Source organism: Hemiscyllium ocellatum, chromosome 2, assembly GCF_020745735.1.
Source record: "Hemiscyllium ocellatum isolate sHemOce1 chromosome 2, sHemOce1.pat.X.cur, whole genome shotgun sequence".
NCBI lineage: Eukaryota > Metazoa > Chordata > Chondrichthyes > Orectolobiformes > Hemiscylliidae > Hemiscyllium > Hemiscyllium ocellatum.
Genome location: NC_083402.1, coordinates 121,952,437 through 121,973,345, shown reverse-complemented (window position 1 = coordinate 121,973,345; position 20,909 = coordinate 121,952,437). Strand labels below are relative to the sequence as shown.

Here is a 20,909-nt window from a genome sequence, read left to right as displayed (position 1 = left end):
AGAAGCCTGAGTTGTGGCAAGAAAGGGTTTTGGTGATTGTGACAACTGGGATGGGCAGTAATGGAGGCACTGAGTAATGGAGGCACCGATGCCACACTATCCCATCCCCACCCCCACATTAGACTATCATCCTACCCACCCCTCAAACTCCTCCTGCTCGCTGAAAACTTTCAGCTGAGCAAAAATGGCTTGCAAGTGACCACTAACTTGCATAAGAGCTTCCATTGGGTTAGGCGAGTCACCCCATGGTAAAATTGTGCACAAGGCCCCTGGGTGATTTTCACACCTCACCTCATGCAAACCCACTGATGGGGAACTATAAACTTTTGTTGCATGTTGATGGGATGGAAAGAGTTGAGAGGAAGCTCATGAGAAACATCAACATCATCATGGTCAGGTTGGGCCGAATGGCCTGCTTCTGCTCTGTGAATTCTGTGTGAATCTGTATAGTATGCATTGCATTCACGTTTCTGGCAATCTCCAGGCCGTGACTTCCAATTATTTTTGGGATAGGTATCTATTTGCATTTCCTGTCTTAATTCAGTTACGGATACTGCCTTACCTTTCGCAGGTGGCTTTCTGATTTCCAACACAAGGCTCGGTTACCATCAGGAGTACGTGGCTCATCTGGCTGGTCCACTTTTGCACGCCAATCTCCAGTATTGTTTGCGTTTCTTTTACGCCCTGAATCACTTTGTCACAGAGGATGCCCTCGCAGTCTACATCTACGATGAAGAAGACCGTGTTCAAGAAAAGATTTGGTCGATTCCCAAATCGCCCACTGGAATGTGGATTCAAGCAGAGGTTAACTATCGAAGGCAGGAGGCCAGTAAGGTACTTATTGTTCTCCAGGGAAATGGAGAAAGATTAATCAGGGTTTGTACTCCTATAAACCCTGTCCAGTACTTTCTACTGGACAATGTGTCTGTACAAGTGCAGGGTATGAATTTTGCCAAGAATAGTACCCACTTCACAAACACAAATGAATCAGATGTCCATCACCTGCAATACGTGAGTCATGAATGTGATGAAATATTCTGTACTCGCCTTAATGAGTCCAGTTCCAAGATGCTTGACACTATCAAAGAGAAAACACCCCTCTTGACCGGCACACTGTGCACCTCCTTAAGTATTCAATGTCTCCATCACCAATACACAGGGGTAGCAGTGAGTACCATCTACAAGATGTTACTACAGCAACTGTTCAAATCCCATTAGACAGTACCTTTAAAACTAATGACCTCTAATGCATTGGACAAGGGTAGCGGATGCATGAAAACATCATCCCCTGCAAGTTTCCCATCAAGCCACATACCATCCTTAATTGGAACCAAACCACCATTCCTTTAAGGGCTCTATGTGTGTGAATACAATGTTGTGACTCTGCTTATCAGTTGGTCAGCTGAGTGTGGCTTGCTGCAATGTTTACTTCATAACTTATAATGCGCTTTACTGTTTCAAGTTAACCAACCCATGCAGTTGATCAGTCAGGATGAGCAACTAATTGCCTCTGAAAGGCTGGTAATAGGTAGGAAATTTCTTCATTGGATGCAGTTCGAGAAACTCAATTAAGTAAAGCTTAAGAATTACGAGACTCTTGAGCCTTTTCTGGATCTTTCAGAGGGTCCTTGTGAGGACCACTGCTTGCAACAAATGGATAATTCACAAATTCTAGCAGCTTTACCCCCTAAGGTGGGCTCAGTAGTAACTTACAGAACCATCTAAATATCCCATTGTGTCAGTCTCGAGAAAGGAATAAGGCAGCTGAGCTGTTTTTATCAAACCCCACTCACCCTGCCACCAATCCCTGAATTGTCAATTGACTGTCTCCTATTTTCAGACAGGAAACAGGCAATCCTGGGTTGAAAATTCTCAGCACTGAGTTGCTCTAGCTTGTTTTAAGTAATGGCGTAACATGTAATTAAAATTCTGAGTAATCAAAAATATTTGCAATTGTGTGCCCCCTTAATGATCGTGACACTTTCCAAGAGCTTCTTAATAGAAAATCAGCAGCTATCATTGGAAATACTCAGCAGGCCAGGAACTTAGTTGGATAAAGAAAGGCAGGTTCAGCAAACTAAAATAACATATCAAATTTAAACATAAATCAATCAGCCAGCTGACGAGATGTCAGACTCTTCAAGATTCCACCTATCATACAGAATTCTTCCACTTCCCCAAAAAAAGGTTTATTGAAAATATTTTTCAGAAATTAATTTTTTTGTTGTATTTTTAATGTTTTTTTCCTAACATGATCAGATTTGCACTCATTGAGATACTTTGCAATTATTCACTACTAGATCAGTGGTGAGTGATAGTGTGCCTTGTGCCAGAAATCATAAATTATACTGTGCCAACATTTTACTCCGAAGCGGAATCTCTAGACTGTTGTGAACAACTTCCAACACTCCAGCATACTGGTAGCATGCAAAAAAGATAAAACCATGAAGTATGCTGAGTAGTTGACAATGTTAGTGTTCAACCAATCCTTTTTGACATTAATCAGGCTTTTCTTGGGTTCAGATTTAACAACTAGTCTATTATTTGAGCAAACTAAATATGCTCTTTGTATTGGTATTTGGGGGAATGTTTCAGCTTAAATAATGAGGTCCAATGACATGATCAGAACCTAACCTGGAGTGATACTGAGCATGAAAGCTCAATGAAGCAGGACTAGGAACAGGACAGTATTTTTACATCATATAATCTTGGTAGTAATATTAACCTATCTCACCAGTTGGGAAAGTGACAATATTGGGCACTCTGTTGGTTTTGCACCTTCGCCCACATTTTTGTAATTTGAAATCAATGAGAAATTCTATAGATCCCATGAGCTGCTAAATTGTTGAGCATGGTAATCCATAGTTTTAACTGGGTGTTCAATTCTGCTAGTCTGGTAACTAATCAATGCTGGCTGTGTTTGATAAGGTAAACATGAGTGTGGACTCAGAACTACAAAGACTTCAAATATCTTAGATAAGCTTGAGTGTAGACTTTGTGTGATTACAAAGATATTTGAAATAAACTACTGCCAATTTAAAAACTAGGTTCATTCTAGAAATTGGCAGACTTGCATTCAAAAAGAATGTGTACCCAATGAACACAGTCCACTGATTTCTCAGCAACAAGCCCAAACAAGCAGACAAAACACACCCAGAAACCCTAGCCACTCTTCCCTACATCAAAGACATCTCAGAAGTGAGTGCCACACTACTCAGACCTCTTGGCAACATGGTAGCCTACAAACCCACCAACACAGTAAAACAGCAACTAAGGAACTTGAAAGACCCTATACAGACAACAAGCAAAGCTAATGTCATTCACAGAATACCTTGCAGGAACTGCAACAAACACTACATTGGACAAACAGGCAGAAAACTAGCCACCAGGAGACATGGACATCAACTGGCCCCCAAAAAAAGACACACTCTCACTAGTATCCTTACATATGGATGAGGAAGGACACCACTTTGATTGGGACAACACATCCATCCTAGGACAAGCCAAATAGAGACAAGCACGAGAATTCCTAGAAGCATGACATTCCAACTGGAATGCTATCAACAAACGCATTGACTTGGATCCCATTTACCACCCCCTTAGAAAAAGAACAGGAAATAACATCACCAACCCAAGGAAACCCAAACACACAAATAGAAAGTGGGCTACACCACCAGTGCTTCACCCAGAAGCTCACTGAAGATGTTACCTAGTATGGTGATGAAACGTTTGAAAAGAAACCTTACAGCTCAGTGAGCAAACCTACATCCTGATGATAAACTAATTCCTTTGGCGAGGCACAACAAAATATGGTGCAGAACCTTAAGATTGGAGTTGGGCTCTTCAAGACTTATATCAGAAGCACTAATTCACATTCTGATGCTCAGTGTTGATTGAAATTTTAAAAATTAAGATTGATAAATTTTTATTTGGCAAAGTTTATGGAACCAAACTGGGTAACTGCAGTTAAGATACAGATCAGTTTCATGTTAATAAATGGAGGAATCTACTTCCAATGGAACAAAGTTTGTAAATGTTACTAAAATAATTAATCAAATAATTTTCTTCTATTTATTTCCCAGATAGTTTTCGTCAGTGTCTGTAAGAATTTCTGGAACTGCGGAAAAGTAGCATTGGATGACATCACAGTGAGCCAAGGAGACTGTCGGATTCCTGGAGGTACAAATGGGGGTTTATGAGAAAAATAGCTTAAATGTTGATTTGTTCTGTCTGTTAAAATAATGAATATCAAAATGCCAACTCTGTTACCATAGTAGACAGGCAGAACTGGAAGAACAACAGCAAGCCAGGCAACATCAAGGGGTGGAGAAGTCAACATTTTGGGTGTAACCCTTCTTCAGCACCCTGAAGAAGGGTTACACCTGAAACATTGACTTCTCTACCTCCTGATGTCCTGAAGAAGGGTTGCACCCGAAACGTCGACTTCTCCACGTCCTGATGCTGCCTGGCTTACTGTGTTCTTCCAGCCTCCTGCCTGTCTGGATGTTTGGATTCCAGCATCTGTAGTTTTTTTGACTCTGGTACCATGGCTAAGCCGGAATATCATATTTAGATAACAATGGAGGATCCATCAATCATCTGGTCATTCTAAATGCTTAACTCTGCAGAGCTATATGGATCTGATCGAAGAGCCTAGGAGTAGGGGCTGAGCCAACTATTTTAAGAGTAAAAGGAGGAATCATTTGTTCTTCATAAAGCATGGCAGAATTTTGGAACTTGCCTCTTTTTAGTAGGTAAATAGGTGCATGTTTGAGACAATGGGTCAATTTAAATTTGAGACTGATAGATATTTCGTTAACCTAGGCTTTTGAGGGATGTTGGGAAAGGCAAATTTGAGGTTGAATCTTGTAGAGGTGAGGGGAGGTCTCTCTTGGCGAGCTGATGAGAGTCCTACCTTACCTCTTTTTGGGAAGGCTTTTGATATCTTGCCCTACTTAGGCACTAAACAGGCCAGTGACAGTCTTCAAGGACCTAGGGTGATATGTCCTGCTGTTCTATACTCAGGAGTGCTATGGAGAAAACGGTGCTGCTACTGGTATGACACCCTCCCAACATTGAGGAGGCAGCTCAGTTGAATAATGACCAGAAGGTTGACATGGGTTGGGGGATTTGCAAGGGAGATAGGGCAAGAGCAAATAGCAGCAAAGGCAGGGATTGCCTCTCAGGATCTCTTGTTAGGATTTGCTCATTTTGTGCCCCAGCTGGCAAGTTCCCCTCAACCATATTAATACCACTGGTGGTATGGCAAGGCCCTTACAGGGTCACTAATTACCCCCCTAAGAGCTTCAATTGACAACGTTGTGGGGAGTCTGCTCATAGCTCTCCCACTTCGATCTTAATTGGGATGAAGGTGGGAGGTTGCTAGGGACCTCAACCACTCACCACTCTTCCTCCACACTTGAGTGCTCTCCATCGCAAACCTGCCATGGTGGGTGGCACAAAATTCCCCCAGTGGAGCTGAGACGCAGATCCGCCATGATTTCAATGAAGCATGAAACTGTCTTCAGGGCCTTGAATGATCTCCTTCCTATCCCAAAGTTTTGAAATGGTGAAGAAACCTTGAAGCACAGTTATTTTTCTTTTTTTTTGTTCTTCTTTCTTGTCCACACTGACTGATGCATTGGGACGGCCTGTTTCACAACCGGAGAATAAGTTCACAGCATGAAACCTGGCCCAAAAACAGCACTTTGTGATATCGAGACAGCAGTGTAGTCAGGAAATTTCTCTTGCAGCAAAGAGTGTTCTTACAGACAATTCTCTACTCAAGGACTTTGACTGCAATTCACAAATGTCAACTTATGGACACTGAGCATGTGAGAGATCCTGGACTCTTGGTCCCAGCCAGAAAGCGGTTCAACTTTCAAGGTGGATTTGGTAACTGTTGACCATACTGACAGCCCGCCCTGGACAGACCATTGCCTGGTGAAAAGGATCACCTTCTGAATTTCAATGAGCATGCCGGTTTTGCCCTTGGAAGTGACTGACTCTGACACTTAACTAGTGTTGCCCTCTTGCACAATGAGTTTGAGGAGTTTAATATAATGTTGCGCTTATTGTTGAAATGTTTTCCTGCTGTTGTGATGTTTAAAATGTTTCACGTGGAGGCTGGGGTAGAGTAAAACACTAACTTTGGAAGAAGTCACAGGGTCTTCTCTGGCACATTAGGAAGCCATTCAGCCTTTTCAATCTCTCTTCAAGAGCAATCTAGTAATTTCCAATCCCCCGCTCTATCCCTGTAATCTCATCCCATTTTCTTTTCAAATTGTTGATCGTCTCCACTTTCTTCACCCTTGTTGGTGGAAAATTTTAGGTCATCATCACTGATTCTGGAATTCTTCTACATCCCTTATTCAAAGCCTTAAATGTGTTTCTCCCTGTCCCTGTGTCATCAGTTAATGAGAAGTGTTTTTTGTTGGTCATATCAAAACCCATCAATCTTGTACACTTCTCCTGGCAGTCCTCATTGCTGCAAGAGAAACAAGGCAATAAACTCCAGCCTAACCTTGTATCTAAAATCCTGACAGTTTGAACAACTCTTTTTTTCCCCCCTACTCTGTACAGGTTCCTGGCTTCCTACTCCAGGCAAGTGCAATTTTGATATGGATTACTGTGGATTCATTCAGGATCATAAGGACAAAGGCAACTGGTACAGAAGAACTGGTACGACACCAACATCATTCACGGGTCCAAAGGGTGACCACACGACAGGGGTAGGTGAGTTGTATTTCAATAACTATTCTGAGCTGCAATTTCTTGTTTCTCTTCTCTTTATATAGGCCGGCGAAGAACGAACAAGCTATGAGTTTTCCCTTGTTTAAAAGTGGCCAAAATCTGTTGGAAAAATTAAGGCTGACATCCAGTTATATTCTCGGACATTCACATGTCACACCTGGCCTAGAGTGGTTCCTAGTCCAGCAATGGCACAATTTTGAAATTTTTTGTCATCGTTCAACTAACTCCATGTTAATCCTCCAACTCCCTACCTCTGTAGTCGGCTCTAGCATATCTCTGAATTATGCCTCTTTTAATCGCTACACAGTTGCTGGCAGTGCCTTTGATTTCTGACATCCTGAGATCTGGAATTCTTTCCCTCAGAATTCATATATCTTTCACAACTTTTGGGAAAATTCTAAAATCTATCACTTTGAACAATGGCTTGGTTATTTGTTCCAAAGATGTCCATTTGTGCCTCAATATCAATTTTTATTTGATACTCACTATGGCGAACATCCTGGGAATGTTTTACCTTGTTAAAGAGATGACATAAGTAGAAGTTTGTAGTTGCTTGATTTTTCATTAATTTCAGAGATATACATTATTCATAAAAAAAATTCTAAATCAGTTCTGTACATTCTTTGCAAAGAAAAAACAAATAATTGAAATTTTGACATTTTTCAGATCTTCTTTACAGTCACAAAAACAAGGTATTTTCTGCTTATTCAGGAAAGTATTCATGTTCATTTTGAGGCACTGAGAGAGTCTGACAACTTCTAATGGACTCCCTAACATCAAATAATGTTGATATTGCTAATGTCAACTGCTTTGCGCACCTCCTGTACAGTTGTAACCTGCTTTGTCTAAGCACCCTATGATCTGTCAGTACTGCTTGCAGAACAAAGCTTTTCACTGTACTGAGGTACATGTGACTGACTACAATAAATCAAATCAAATCAAATCAAATCGTAGAATGGACCTTCATTAAACTTTGTCAGAAAGACCTTAGACAGTGGTCTTTCCCCACTGTGCCTTGGTGGCCACTGGCCCAAGCTGTAGTGTGTCCTTCAGCACATAGTCCTGGATTTTGGAATGTGCCAGTCTGCATCATTTGGTAGAGGTCATCACTTTGCACTGGAAGACTAACATGCTTCGCACAGACCAAAGAGCGTCTTTCACCAAGTTTATGGTCCTCCAGGCGCATTCAATAGACAATAGACAATAGGCCATAGGTGGAGGAGTGGACCATTCTGCCCTTCGAGCCAGCACCACCATTCATTATGATCATGGCTGACCATCCTCAATCAATTCGATGTGAATCCTGGGGAACAGCATGTAGAGCACAGAGTCCTGCATCACAGGACTGCTCAGGACAAACCTTAACCAAAAACCACTCTTCTGAGAAAGTGCCTCCAGGTGAATGAGAGGGATTTTGCAGGGTTTCCTATTCTACGGTGGTTGTTTGGCCACCTCAGAAGATACTAGGGGGTTGCTTATACAATTCAGAGGGATGTCAGGCTAGCAACAGGTATTTGCTGCTCATGTCAAGATCTGTGTTTATTCTAATTTCTGCAGCCACTGCACGAAGCTCTAAGCTCTGTACCCAGCAGTGGCTAGAGACACCAGAAGCTAAGCTAAGCACCAGAGGCGGCACGGTGGCACAGTGGTTAGCACTGCTGCCTCACAGCGCCTGTAGACCCGGGTTCAATTCCCGACTCAGGCGACTGACTGTGTGGAGTTTGCACGTTCTCCCCGTGTCTGCGTGGGTTTCCTCCGGGTGCTCCGGTTTCCTCCCACAGTCCAAAGATGTGCGGGTCAGGTGAATTGGCTAAGCTAAATTGCCCGTAGTGTTAGGTAAGGGGTAAATGTAGGGGTATGGGTGGGTTGCGCTTCGGCGGGTCGGTGTGGACTTGTTGGGCCGAAGGGCCTGTTTCCACACTGTAAGTCTAATCTAAAAAAAAAATCTAATCTAATGTATCAATACACTGATCAGAGTGCACAGCCACTCAGAATGGCTACACAGCTTCAGGGGAATGTTGGTCAGGACCTCTGCCCGATTGATACAATTCAGGCCTAAGAATCAACTTTTTCTTTTGTGGGATTTGAGCATGGTTGTCAGCACCAGCATCTGGAACTGCCCTTGAACTAAGTGGCTTGCTTGTTCATTTCAGAGGGCAGTTAAGAGTCAACCACATTGCCACTGTGGGCCAGACCAGGTAAGGATACTGGATCTCCGTCCCTTTCCACATTCGTGAACCAGATAGGTTTTACGATAATATTTATCCTGGTCACCATTATTGAGATTAGTTTTTAATTCCACACTTTATTGATTGGTTTTCATGGGATCTGAACCCATATTTTCAAGAGCATTAGCTCTGTTTTGCTTGTTTACTGACATTACCAATACTGTACCATCTCCGCTACAGGGAAGTGCTGGGAAGTTTCCTTACAGGGTTTCACAGTTGACGAGTGGTAAACAATAATTCCCTTATTTTGACTGCTCTTTGTTGGACCTATTGGTCTTAAATTTCAACAGTTGTCCTGATAAGATTTGAACTCATGTTCTCTGGATTTTTAAGGCCTAAACTTGTACCACTAAGCTGCAGCACTCCATTTGACACAACCTTTACAAAATACAGCTTTCCTTTATAAGCCTATTTTAGGGAGGGTGTGGACTTCCAGAGTTGAGGTGGTTCCCGTAGCTGCAATTATAATTATGCAGATTTTGCTTGTATTCACCACAAGCAGCTTGATATGAAGCTGACATTTATGAGCTGCATTTTGAAGTGAAGCACTGCTGGACTGATTTGTTGGAAATCTACCTAAAGAAAGCTTTGCAGCAGTGTACATGGGGAGTGTTCCTACTTTTGTATCAAATGCCATATTTGAACTGGAAATCTGAAGTGTAAGACAGATGACTCATAAAGCTATCGTGATTATTTTCCTCAACTGGTCTGGCAGCATATGTGGAGAGAGAAAAGAAGTTCACATCTCAAGTCAAACATTAGCAGTTTCTCTTGACAGTCGCTGCTGATGTTGCCAGTTGCATATTACTCACAAATTCTAAAGAAGACTGATTTTTGACTTGAGATGTGAACTTCTTTTCTCTTTCCCACACATGCTGCCAGATTTATTGAGTATATCCAGCTATTGGTGTTTTCATTTCAGAGTTCTGGCATCAGAAATTACTTGTAATTTTTACTTTTCTCTTGTGTCTCTTTCTGTGTTTCTCTCCTGGTCTTTGCTCTGATTCTCACTGCGACATCAGCTTTCTGCTCTTACTTTGGGCAAAACAAGTTGTCTACAAGTTGGGAGCCACGCCTTGAAATCTGCATCTTCAGCCTGATTTTTTCGGTCACTTGTTATAGTATTTCTCTACATGTCAAATTTTATTTATTAACCACTACTGAGAATGATATTACATTTTAAAAAGTTGCATAAATACAAACTTGTTACTGAAAAGTTTATTTAGTTCACCCATCTCCTCTGTCTTTTAGCCTTGTCTCTCTGGCCTTTAGAATTGACTCTTTAAGTCAGTTTGAGGATGCTCAAGTCCCACTGCAGAGTCCAGAGTACAAACTGTAGCCTGACACTCCCTGTGCAGTCCTGAGGGAACTCTGCACTAAGGTGCCATATTTCAGATGAGATTTTAAACTAAATCCCCCTCTGGCCTTTCCGGTGCATGAGTAATATCATCATTTCAAACAAGATTGGGGAAGTTTACCCCGGCATCCTGGCCAATATTTACCCTATCCAGCATCATTAAAATAGATGATCATGGACTGATGTTTGTGGGAGCTTGCTGTGCTCTGATGCATTCCAGAGAGACTTTCCCACATTTTGAAACATCTCAAGGTTGCCCAGAGAAATGTATTTAAGACCCCTGTTGCAGTGTTACCACAAATGTGTCAAAGGATCAGTGTGTTTATCCCACCTTGAAGCAAGAGCAATGAAAGGTTAGATTTACATTCTCAATCTGCTTCTGTTCCACGATCTTAATCTTCCAAATCATTGGGTAGATGAAAGTTACCTCACCAAAAGGCATGACAGTTACTTTATTTTTGTAGATTCTTTAATGGGATGGCAAAGCTAGCATTTGTTGCCCATCCCTAATTAGCCTTAAAATGAGGGGCTCACTAAGACATTTTAGAGGGCAGTCAAAAGTCAAACATTTTGCGGAGGGTCTGGAGTCACATTCTCTCTGCAGCCAATAGCATGAGCTCAGATGGCTACGTTGCCTGCTGGGTGTTAGGGTTCAGGAAATCTCCTCAGGGCTAGAGAAGAACTTACAGGGCGAGGGGTCAGAATCATCTTTTGTTGTTCATAAATGTATCAACGATACAGGTTGTTCAAGGAAAGATGATCTGCTTAGTCATTATGAAAAGGTAGACACCAAATTAAGAAGTGAAACTTCGGAGGTCATGATCTCTGCATTGTTACCAGACCCATGTGCAATCTGACATAAGGCAAAACAGATTAGAGAGGTGATTGATTGGCTGAAAGACTGGAGTGAGAGAATTGGGTTTCAGTTCAGAGGACATCAGCATATGTACTGGGGAAAGTGAAGCTGAGCCATTGGGATGTCTACACCTGAGTGCAGCTGGGATCACTGTACTTGACAGCCACATAACTAGAGACTAAGCAAGGGTTTTAAAATAAATAGTGGGGCAAGGGATCAAAATCAGGAAGATATGGTCATTCAAAGTGGAGAGAAAAGGAAAGATATTAATGACAAATAATAAACAGCCCAGAACAGGAATGGATGGAAAATACAGATCTAAGAGTCAATCATCAGTTAATACTAGAGGTTACAAAAATAATAGTGCAAAACTCAAGGTTCCATATCTGAATGCAAGTAGCACTTAAAACAAAACAGATGCACTGATAGTGCAAAGTGTGATAAACAGGTATGATCTAATTGCCTTTGCAGTGACAGGGTTGCAGGATGACACTGATTGGGATTTGAATTTTGAAGACTGTGTGGTACTTGGGAATCTAGAAAAAGATGGAGAGGTGGCTTTGTTGAATAAAAGTTATACTAATACAATAGAGAGAAGCCAGCTAACTTCAAGAAACGAAGGTGTGGAAATATATCATCAAAAGCCAAATACTGCAGATGCTGGAAATCTGAAGTGGAAACAGAGTGTGGGTCGGCAGCATCTGTGGAGAGAAAAACAATTAGCGTTTTGAGTGAAAGGTTATTGGGGTTAGGCAGGAATGAGACTTGAGGTTTAAAACAAGATCAGCCAATCTTATTGAATGGTGGAGCAGGCTTAAAGAGCTAAGTGGCCTATTCCTGCTCTGAATTTCTACGGATGTATTGGCCAGGCTTGGTAAGGAGAGCAAATTTCCTTCTTTAAAAGGACATTAATGAACAATTTTTTTAACGACAGTTGATAGCTTCATGATCCTGGAACTAGTTTTCAATTCCAGAATTTATTAATTGAATTTAAATTTCACTAGCTCCTATGGTGGGATTCGAAACCAAATTCTTCCAGTATTAGCCTGGGCCTCAAAATAGTGTACCATCTCCCAAATTGAAGTTTCTAAAAATGTATTCACCTGTGGGATGTGGCCATCTCTGGCTGGCCAGCATTTATTGCCCATTCCTAGTAGTTCTTGAGAAGGTGGTGCTGAGCTGCCTTCTTAAACTGCTGTGGGTTGACCCAAAATGCCATTAGGGAGATAATTCCAGGATTTAGATCCAGCAATAATGAAGGAACTGTGTTATATTTCCCAGCCAAGATGGTGAGTGCCTTGGAGAGGCACTTGAAGGTGGTGTTCTTATATATTTGCTGCCTTTGACCTTCTGAATGGGAGTGATTGTGGGTTTGGAAGGTGATGTCTGAGATCTTTGGCAAGTTTCTGCAGTGCATCTTTTAGATTGTACACACAGCTGACACTGACCATCGGTAGTGGAGGGAGTGGGTGCTTATGAAAGTAATGCCAGTCAAATGAGCTGCTTAGTTCTGGATGATGTCAAGCTTCTTGAGTGTTGTTAGGGCTGCACTCATCCAGATAAGTGTTCCATCACACTCCTGACTTATGCCTTGTAGATGGTGGACAGGCTTGGGGAGTCAGGAGGTGAGTCACTCGCTGCAGTGTTCCCAGCCTCTGAAATGCTCTTGTAGTGACAGTGTTTATGTGCTGAGTCCAGTCGAGTTTCTGATCACTGATAACCTGCAGGATGTTGATAATGGGAGATTCAGTGATGGTAACACCATTCAATGTCAAGAGGCGGTGGTTACATTGTCTCTTATTGGTCATGGTCATAGCCTGGCATTTGTGTGACACAAATGTAGTTTGCTACTTGTCAGCCCAAGCCTGGATATTGTCTAGACCTTGTTGCATTTGGATATGGATTGCTTCAGTATCTGAGGAGTTGCAAATGGTGCTAAACATTGTGCAATTATTGGCGAACATCCCCACTTCTGAGTGTGAATCATCTCTCACACACCTTGTTCACAAAGATAAATTGACAGAAAGGAAGGTGCTGAATTTGATCTCGAGTATCCCTGATTTTAATGACTGTGCTATTAGCAACCATGCCTCCAACTACTGAGTACTTAAACTCTACCTTCTCTCCTTAAACCTCTTCACCTTGCTCCTCTCCTTTAAGACACTGCCCTTATGTCCAAACTCTTGGTCACCTTTCCTGATAGCTAATTATGCTGTTTTGTATCAAATTATCTGAGAGCCACTTTGGGATGGTGCTATATAAAGACATGTTGTTGGTGTGTTGATGCAGGGAAAGTCTAATTAGCAGAAATGACTAATGTTAAAGGAAAGCTGGTCACTGCTCAGTGGGAATAGTTGCACATATGAAGCCAAACCAAAGTTTGATGAAATCATTCAAGTATGTGCTTTTCCAGCTGTCAGGCCTTAAATTACAATGTTCTGCAAGGCTGTTATTTGGAAAAAGACAAGTTGAACTATCTAACCTCAGGCAGACACACTGCGATGCTCTAATTAGTACTGAGAGATGATTCCACTCTCCCTCTTGTACGTTATCCAAATCAATCACATATGAGTAATATTTTTAGGCTACTCAACTGTGTGGGCTTTCACAACTAAGCCCGGTTATTATCCTCATCCTTATTCCTCTTACGTATCACCTTCAGCAAAAATACCTAGATAACAGCCAGGTTACGTATCCTGCACCCCACCTACAACTCCTCAATCCTCAACAGGCATTAGCCTGGTGGAATCCATCATTAAACCTGAAAGGTTTGTGCTGAGATCTTAAATGAATAGAGTATGTGCTTGTCCAGTAGTGGAAATTGATTGTGCAGTAGCTGACAAAATAAAAAAAATTCAAATGTTGCTGAAGCTTTGCTGTTACCCCATGAAAGGTTTTGGCAACATGTCTTGTTCTTCAATAGTGCAACATGTATATACAATTTTTATCACCTTTTTAAGTCAAGCTTCCCAAGGAACTGGAGAGTTATTAAATGAGAATTTAAGACCCAGATACTGAAGGAGATGTCAGTCACCCAAAGCTTAGTCCACAATTGAGGAGCATCTTAAAGGAGTTTAGGAGCAAGGAGTACAGAGGTGATGAGGTTGAGGGTGCTAATTCAATAGCTTAGAACCCAGGCAACTGGAGACAGAAGGCACTGTAGTGGAGTGATTAAAATCAGGGATGCATGACCGACTGGAGTTGGGGGAGTGCAGAGATGCCCAAGGATTGTAGAACTAGAAAAGTTTACAGAGATGGGGAGAGGTAGAGACATATTGGTATTGTATCATCTCTTTTGCCGTCTTCATCTTGAACATTAACTAAAGGACCCTAGATATAGTGTGTTTTTCTCTGAGAGGGAAGGGATTTATTTTGATGTGTGATGTCTGCTATCTAAATAAATTTAATTATTTTCCTTTAGGGCGATACTTATATGTAGAAGCCTCTCATATAAGGCATGGATACAATGCACGATTGTTGTCATGGCCACTGAGAGGATTCACTGGTGACCAGTGCCTGATATTTTTCTACCACATGTATGGACTTGGAACTGGATCATTAAATGTTTACTTGAGGAAGGAGAATGGTCAAGAAACTCTCTTATGGAAAAGAACAGGGGAACAGAGTGTATCTTGGCTGAAGGCCTCTGTAGAATACAACTGTGAAGAAAACCATCAGGTTAGTTTGCCTTAAAACTCTGCATGGTTAGGAATAGCCCGTGGAGAAAATTAGAGTATAAAACTTTTTACCCTTGAATCGTATGCAAACTGAAGGAGAATTTCTTCTGTGAAATAGTTTAACCAGAATCATAGAATCCCTACAGTTTGGAAACAGACCCCTCGGCCCAACAAGGCCACAGCGACCCTCCAAAGAGTAACCCACCCAGCAGCATTCCTCTACCCTATTATTCTATATTTGCCGCTCTCTACTGCACCTAACCTACACACCCCTGAACACTACGGGCAATTTAGCGTGACCAATTCACCCTAACCCGCACATCTTTGGACTTTGAAACTGAAGGACCCGAAGGAAACTCACAGAGACTGGGAGAGAACATACAAACTCCACACAGAGTCACCTGAGGCTGGGATTAAACACATGTCCCTGGCGCTGTGAGGCCACAGTGCTAACCACTGAGCCACTCTGCCACCCCTAAACCTGAAGTTATAAACAAAGTAACAGACGTACTCAGCAATGTCAGTAGAGAGAGAAAAAGTTAAGAAAATAAAAAAAACGATCGAAAGAGGTCATTCAGCCCTTCAAAACCTACTCCACTATTCAACAAGACCATGGTTGAACCTTTTGTCCCAATCCCACCTTCTCATCCTATTCACTTGTCCCTTAATTTCCTTTGTATTCAGTAATCTTTTAGCCATTGTCTCAATGACTTTGCTTCCTCAGAATTCCAAAGATCCACAACAGCCTGAGTGATTCAGTTCCTCATCTCAGTCCTCAATACCTGAACATCTTATTCTGAGACTATGTAGCTCTGTTATAGATTCCCCAGCCATAGGGAAGCATTTTCAGTATATTAAGAATCTTATGAACCCACTTAAGAATTGTATCTGTTCAATTAGATCACTGTTCATTGTTCTCAACTCCAGGAAACGTAGATTGTATTTACATAATATCTCCTTGTAGAACTGATGGTTCAATCAGTCAGCCTCTGCACAAATGCTGCTGGGTATTTCCAGCATTATCTGTTTTATTTCAGATTTCAGCAGCTACAGTATTTTGCTTTTGACCAATTCCTCATTACTATGTGTCCATGATACAAAACATTATATTAAATTAAGTTGATGTGATGAGAGTGAGGACACAGGATGGTGAATCATGGAAATGAAGAAATGTCACACTAGTGATGTAGGCAATAGCCTGGTAATATTATCACTAAACTATTAATCCAGAGACCCAGGGAATGGGCAAAGTTCAAGTTGCATGATGGCAGCTGGTGAATTGAAATTCAGTTTTAAAAGCCTGTAACTGAAAGCTAATCCCAGTCATGATCACCATGAAAGGATTAACAACAGTCATAAAAGCCTACCTGGTTAACAAATGCCCCTCTAGGGAAGGAAGTCTTACCCATTTCAGCGTACATACGACTCCAGATCCATAGGAATGTAATTTACTCTAAACCGGCCTCTGAAATGGCTGAGCAATCGAGGGATGGGTGATGAATGCTGGCTTTGCCAATAATGTGTCAGTTGAATGAAAGACATCACCAATATTACCATTGACCATAAATTAAACTGGACTCATGGTATAAATGCCATACCTATAGCAGCAAGACCTCTCCTGAATCCTCCAAACCTATCCACAATTGATAGGGCACAAATCAGAGTGTGATGGAATACTCTCACTTGCCTAGATCAGTGTAACTTCAGCAACACTCAAGAAGCTTGACACCATCCAGCTCTTTTTATTGGCATCACATCACCACCTTCAACATCAGTATCTCCATTACTGATGCACCATGGCAACAATGCATGCTATCTACAAGATCCACTTTAGCAACCCACCAAGGGTCCTTAGGCAGCACATTCCAAACCCATAACCACTATGATCTAGAAGGACAAAGACAGCAGATACATGGGATTAACACTACTGCCACGTTCCCCTCCAAGCCATTCAATTGGAAGTATATCACCATTCCTTCACAATCACCGGGTCAAAATTCTGGAATTCCATCCCTAACCAAATTATGTCAGATGGACTGGTTCAAGGAGACAGCTCATCAGCACCTTATAAAGGGCAATTAGGGATGGGGAATAAGCACTGGCCTCGCCAATAACTCCCACATCCCATGAACAAATAAAAAAATCTAAATTAACAATCACTGCAATTTATTCTACAGAATCCAAATGTGAACAACAGTCCTGTTTCATTTTCTGCAATATATGAACTAATTATTACATTGTAAAACACAACATTCCTAGTCACAGTTGTAGCTGAAAGTGATACCTAAGAGTAATCATTTCCATGAGACTCTAGGTAAAAGAGACAAACTCAATCCCTTCTAATTTGTTTTCACAATGTATTTATTTTTGTTATCTTGTAACACAATAAATAAATAATGTTCTGTTGAGTTTTAGCAAGTTGCTGTATTCTGTTTTGGTTAAATCAAATCAAATGATAATTTTGAATTAACACAGGATTGTAGGCACTATTGTGTTGTACAACCACAGGCTGTAGGCTGTCTGAAATTCATGTCAGGGTCACAGAAGTGGAGGCCATTCAGTCCATTGTGTCTCTACTGGATCTTCAAATGAGCAACTGAAACGAACAAAACCTACAGCGATGAACCTACCTTCTCCCTGTAATACTCTACATACTTCCTTTACAAATAACAGTCTAAACCCTTCTTAAAAGTCTCAAGTAAAGCTGCCTCCATCACATTGTCAGTGCATTCCAGACATTAACCACTTATTGCATGCAGAAGATTTTCCTCATGCCATTTTTGCTTCTTTTGGTAACTATTTAATCTGTGCCTTCTCATTCTTGATCAAATAGGAATGGTTTCTCTCCATTTACTCTGATCAGAATCCTCATGATTTTGATTTTTAAAAAATATTCACTCATGGAAGTTGGGGGTTGCCGGCTGGCCAGCATTTATTACTTGCACCTAGTTGCCCTTGAGAAGGTGGTGGTATGCTGCCTTCTTGAACCACTGCAGACCACGTGCTGTAGATAGATTCACAATGTGCTTAGGGAAGGAATTCCTCTGTCAGATCTCTATCTAGATTAGATTAGATTACATACAGTGTGGAAACAGGCCCTTCGGCCCAACAAGTCCACACCAACCCACCGAAGCGCAACCCACCCATACCCCTACATTTACCCCTTACCTAACACTACGGGCAATTTAGCATGGCCAATTCACCTAACCTGCACATTTTTGGACTGTGGGAGGAAACCGGAGTACCCGGAGGAAACCCACGCAGACACAGGGAGAACGTGCAAACTCCACACAGTCAGTCGCCTGAGGCGGGAATTGAACCCGGGTCTCTGGCGCTGTGAGGCAACAGTGCTAACCACTGTGCCACTGTGCCGCCAAACAGCCTTCTCCTTGCCAAGTAAAATAGTTCCAATTTCTCCAGTCTAAATAAATTAAGTTCCTCATCCCTGGGACCATTCTACTCCTGAGAGATAAGAGAAGGGCATTTCATCTTGTTAGTTGGCTTGCATCCTGGGGTATTAAAGGAGGTGACAGCAGAAGGTAGTCAATGCATTAGTCATGATATTCCAAAATTCCCTGGGTTCTGGAAAAGGTTCAAGTGGATCAAAAACATGCTAATGTGACACACTCATTCAAAAAAAGGAGATAGGCCGAAAGTGGACCAGTTAGTTTGACCTGTGTAGTGGGGAAGTTGATGGAGTCAATCATAATGGAGGAGATAACTGAGCACTGGAAAAACAAAGCTTAATTCACCAGTGTCAACATGGTTTCATGAAGGGCAGGTCACACTTGTCAAAACTTGCTGGAGTTCTTTGAGGATGTAACCAGAAAGGTAGATAATGGGGATCCAGTAGATCTGGTATATCAAGACTTCCAGAAGACATTTGACGAGATGCAGCATAAAACATTGATCCAGATCCATAGGGTTAAGTGTGGAGTATTGGTTTGGATAGAGGATTGGCTGACTGAGAAAAAACAGAGGATCCAGATAGATGGGTCCCTCTCTGGATAGTGAACTATAATTAGTGAGGTGCCACAGGGTTATGTTCTTGGATCTCAACTATCCACAATTTGTATAAATGATTTGGAAGAGGCAATAGAATGTGACATAGCAAAATGATAAAACAGATGGGAAAGCAGGCTATGATGAGGAGATAGAATTTACAGATGGATATTGATAGGCTAGGGGAATGAATCAGAATCTGGCCAATGGAGTTTAATGTGGATACGTATGAGATTATTTTGGCAGGAAAAATAAAAGGGCAAATTATTATTTAAATTGGAAGCAGATTCAAAGTGCCTCCATGCAGAGGGATCTGGGTGTCTTTGTGTATGAATCACAGAAAGTGGATTTGCAGGTACAGCAAGTAATAAGAACAGCAAATGGAATCCTAGCATTTATTGCAAAAAAGCTAGATTATAAAATAAATGCTATTTAAATTATATAAGGCATTGGTAAGACCACATCTGGAGTACCATGTCCAGTTTTGGTCTCTTTACTTGAAGGAGGAGGTTTTGGCACTGGAGGCCATTCACAGGCAGGTCACCAGGTTGATTCCAGTGATAAATTCCTGTTTTATGAGGAGCAGTTGAATAGCATGGGCTTGTACACGCTAGAGTTCAGAGGAATTGGGGGCAGGGTGGGTCTGTTTGAGGTTGGTGAACATTGTGCGGGATGGCCTCAAACAAACGGTCATAGATATAGAATAAGATGGGGAGAAACTACTTCTCTCAGAGGGTTGTGACTCCATGGAACTCACTGCTCCAGAATGCAGTGGAGGTGGAATCAATCACCAGATTGAAGACAGAATTAGAAATGCTTCTGACGACAAGCGGAATACAGAGCTATGGGAAATCAGACAGGAGTAGAGTCAAGACTACGTGATCATGTTAAATAGCAGAGTGGGCTTGAAGGGCTGAATTGCCTACTCTGCTCCTAATTCTTATTTTCTTATGCTAATAGATAAGTCCAATTGGTTCCCTTTTAATTCTGTCTTGAAAATTACTCTTGAATCTGCTTCTACCATCCTTTTAGGCAGTGCATTTTAGATCACAAAAACATGCTGTTGTATTTACAAATATTTTTCTTCTTACAGATTGTCTTTGAAGCAATTCGTGGCCGATCAATACACAGTGACATTGCAATAGATGACGTTTTATTTCAAAATGGACCCTGTGAAGGTACATGTGGAAACTGTATTGTGTAATATAATCTGTGCAAGCTCTCCGACATTCGGGTTAAACTCCCATAATTCCTGTGAGTGAGTTGAATATCATGACTGGGACTAAGTAGTAAACAAATTACAGTTCTTGAGTGGATAAAACTTGATAGAGCTTTGGGGAAACAGCAGCAAGAAAAGGAATTATCTAGGAACAAGTTTAGGCTGTTCAGCCCTGCCATTCAATGCAAACACTTCAAAGCCTTTCACTCACCTCAACCCCATAACCTCGCACACTGGAGGAAATCAGAATCCTATCAATCTCTACCTTAAACAATCTCAAAGAGTGAGCCTCCATCTCCCTCTGTGGTAGAAAATTCCAAAGGTTCGCAACTCTCTGAGTAAAAGAATTTCTCCTTCTCTCAGACCAAAGTGGCATTCCTCTTATTTTTAAATAGCACTATTTTTAAAAGTGGGCATAGATAAATGGACAGAATGGCCTCTTTCTATGCTGTATCACTCTTCTCAAGTGCACACTTGAGGAGAATTTGTTCTTCACTTCAAACCAACAGGCAGCATCAACTAAAAGTGGATATTTAATTTCCGATCCTGTGCACTTTTATGACTGAATGAAAATGTCTAATGGAAGAGGTGATGAAACTGCACTAATAATGTGCATCGATTTATTTTGTTGCATGGTAACCTTTCATCAAGATTGCTGTGCTTACTGTTTACCTCCTCCCTATCTCTGTCACTTCTGTCAGCCCTACAACTCTCCAAGATTTCTGCACTTCTCCAATTCCAACCCCAATTTCCATCGCATCAACAATGGTGACCATGCTTTCAACTGCCTGGGCCTAGGTCCTGGAATTTTACCCCC

The 20,909-nt window shown here is 41.5% G+C and overlaps 1 protein-coding gene across 1 annotated transcript in view; it reads left to right on the top strand.

Annotated features, from left to right (window-relative positions):
* The window catches only part of mamdc2a (MAM domain containing 2a), a 132,216-nt gene that overhangs the window by 93,913 nt on the left and 17,394 nt on the right, over nucleotides 1-20,909 (top strand). The window contains exons 9-13 of the mRNA XM_060841762.1: nucleotides 572-834; nucleotides 4,083-4,179; nucleotides 6,583-6,735; nucleotides 14,616-14,872; nucleotides 19,967-20,051. Of these exons, the coding sequence (XP_060697745.1) occupies nucleotides 572-834; nucleotides 4,083-4,179; nucleotides 6,583-6,735; nucleotides 14,616-14,872; nucleotides 19,967-20,051 (855 nt within the window). The remainder of the gene's footprint in view (nucleotides 1-571; nucleotides 835-4,082; nucleotides 4,180-6,582; nucleotides 6,736-14,615; nucleotides 14,873-19,966; nucleotides 20,052-20,909) is intronic.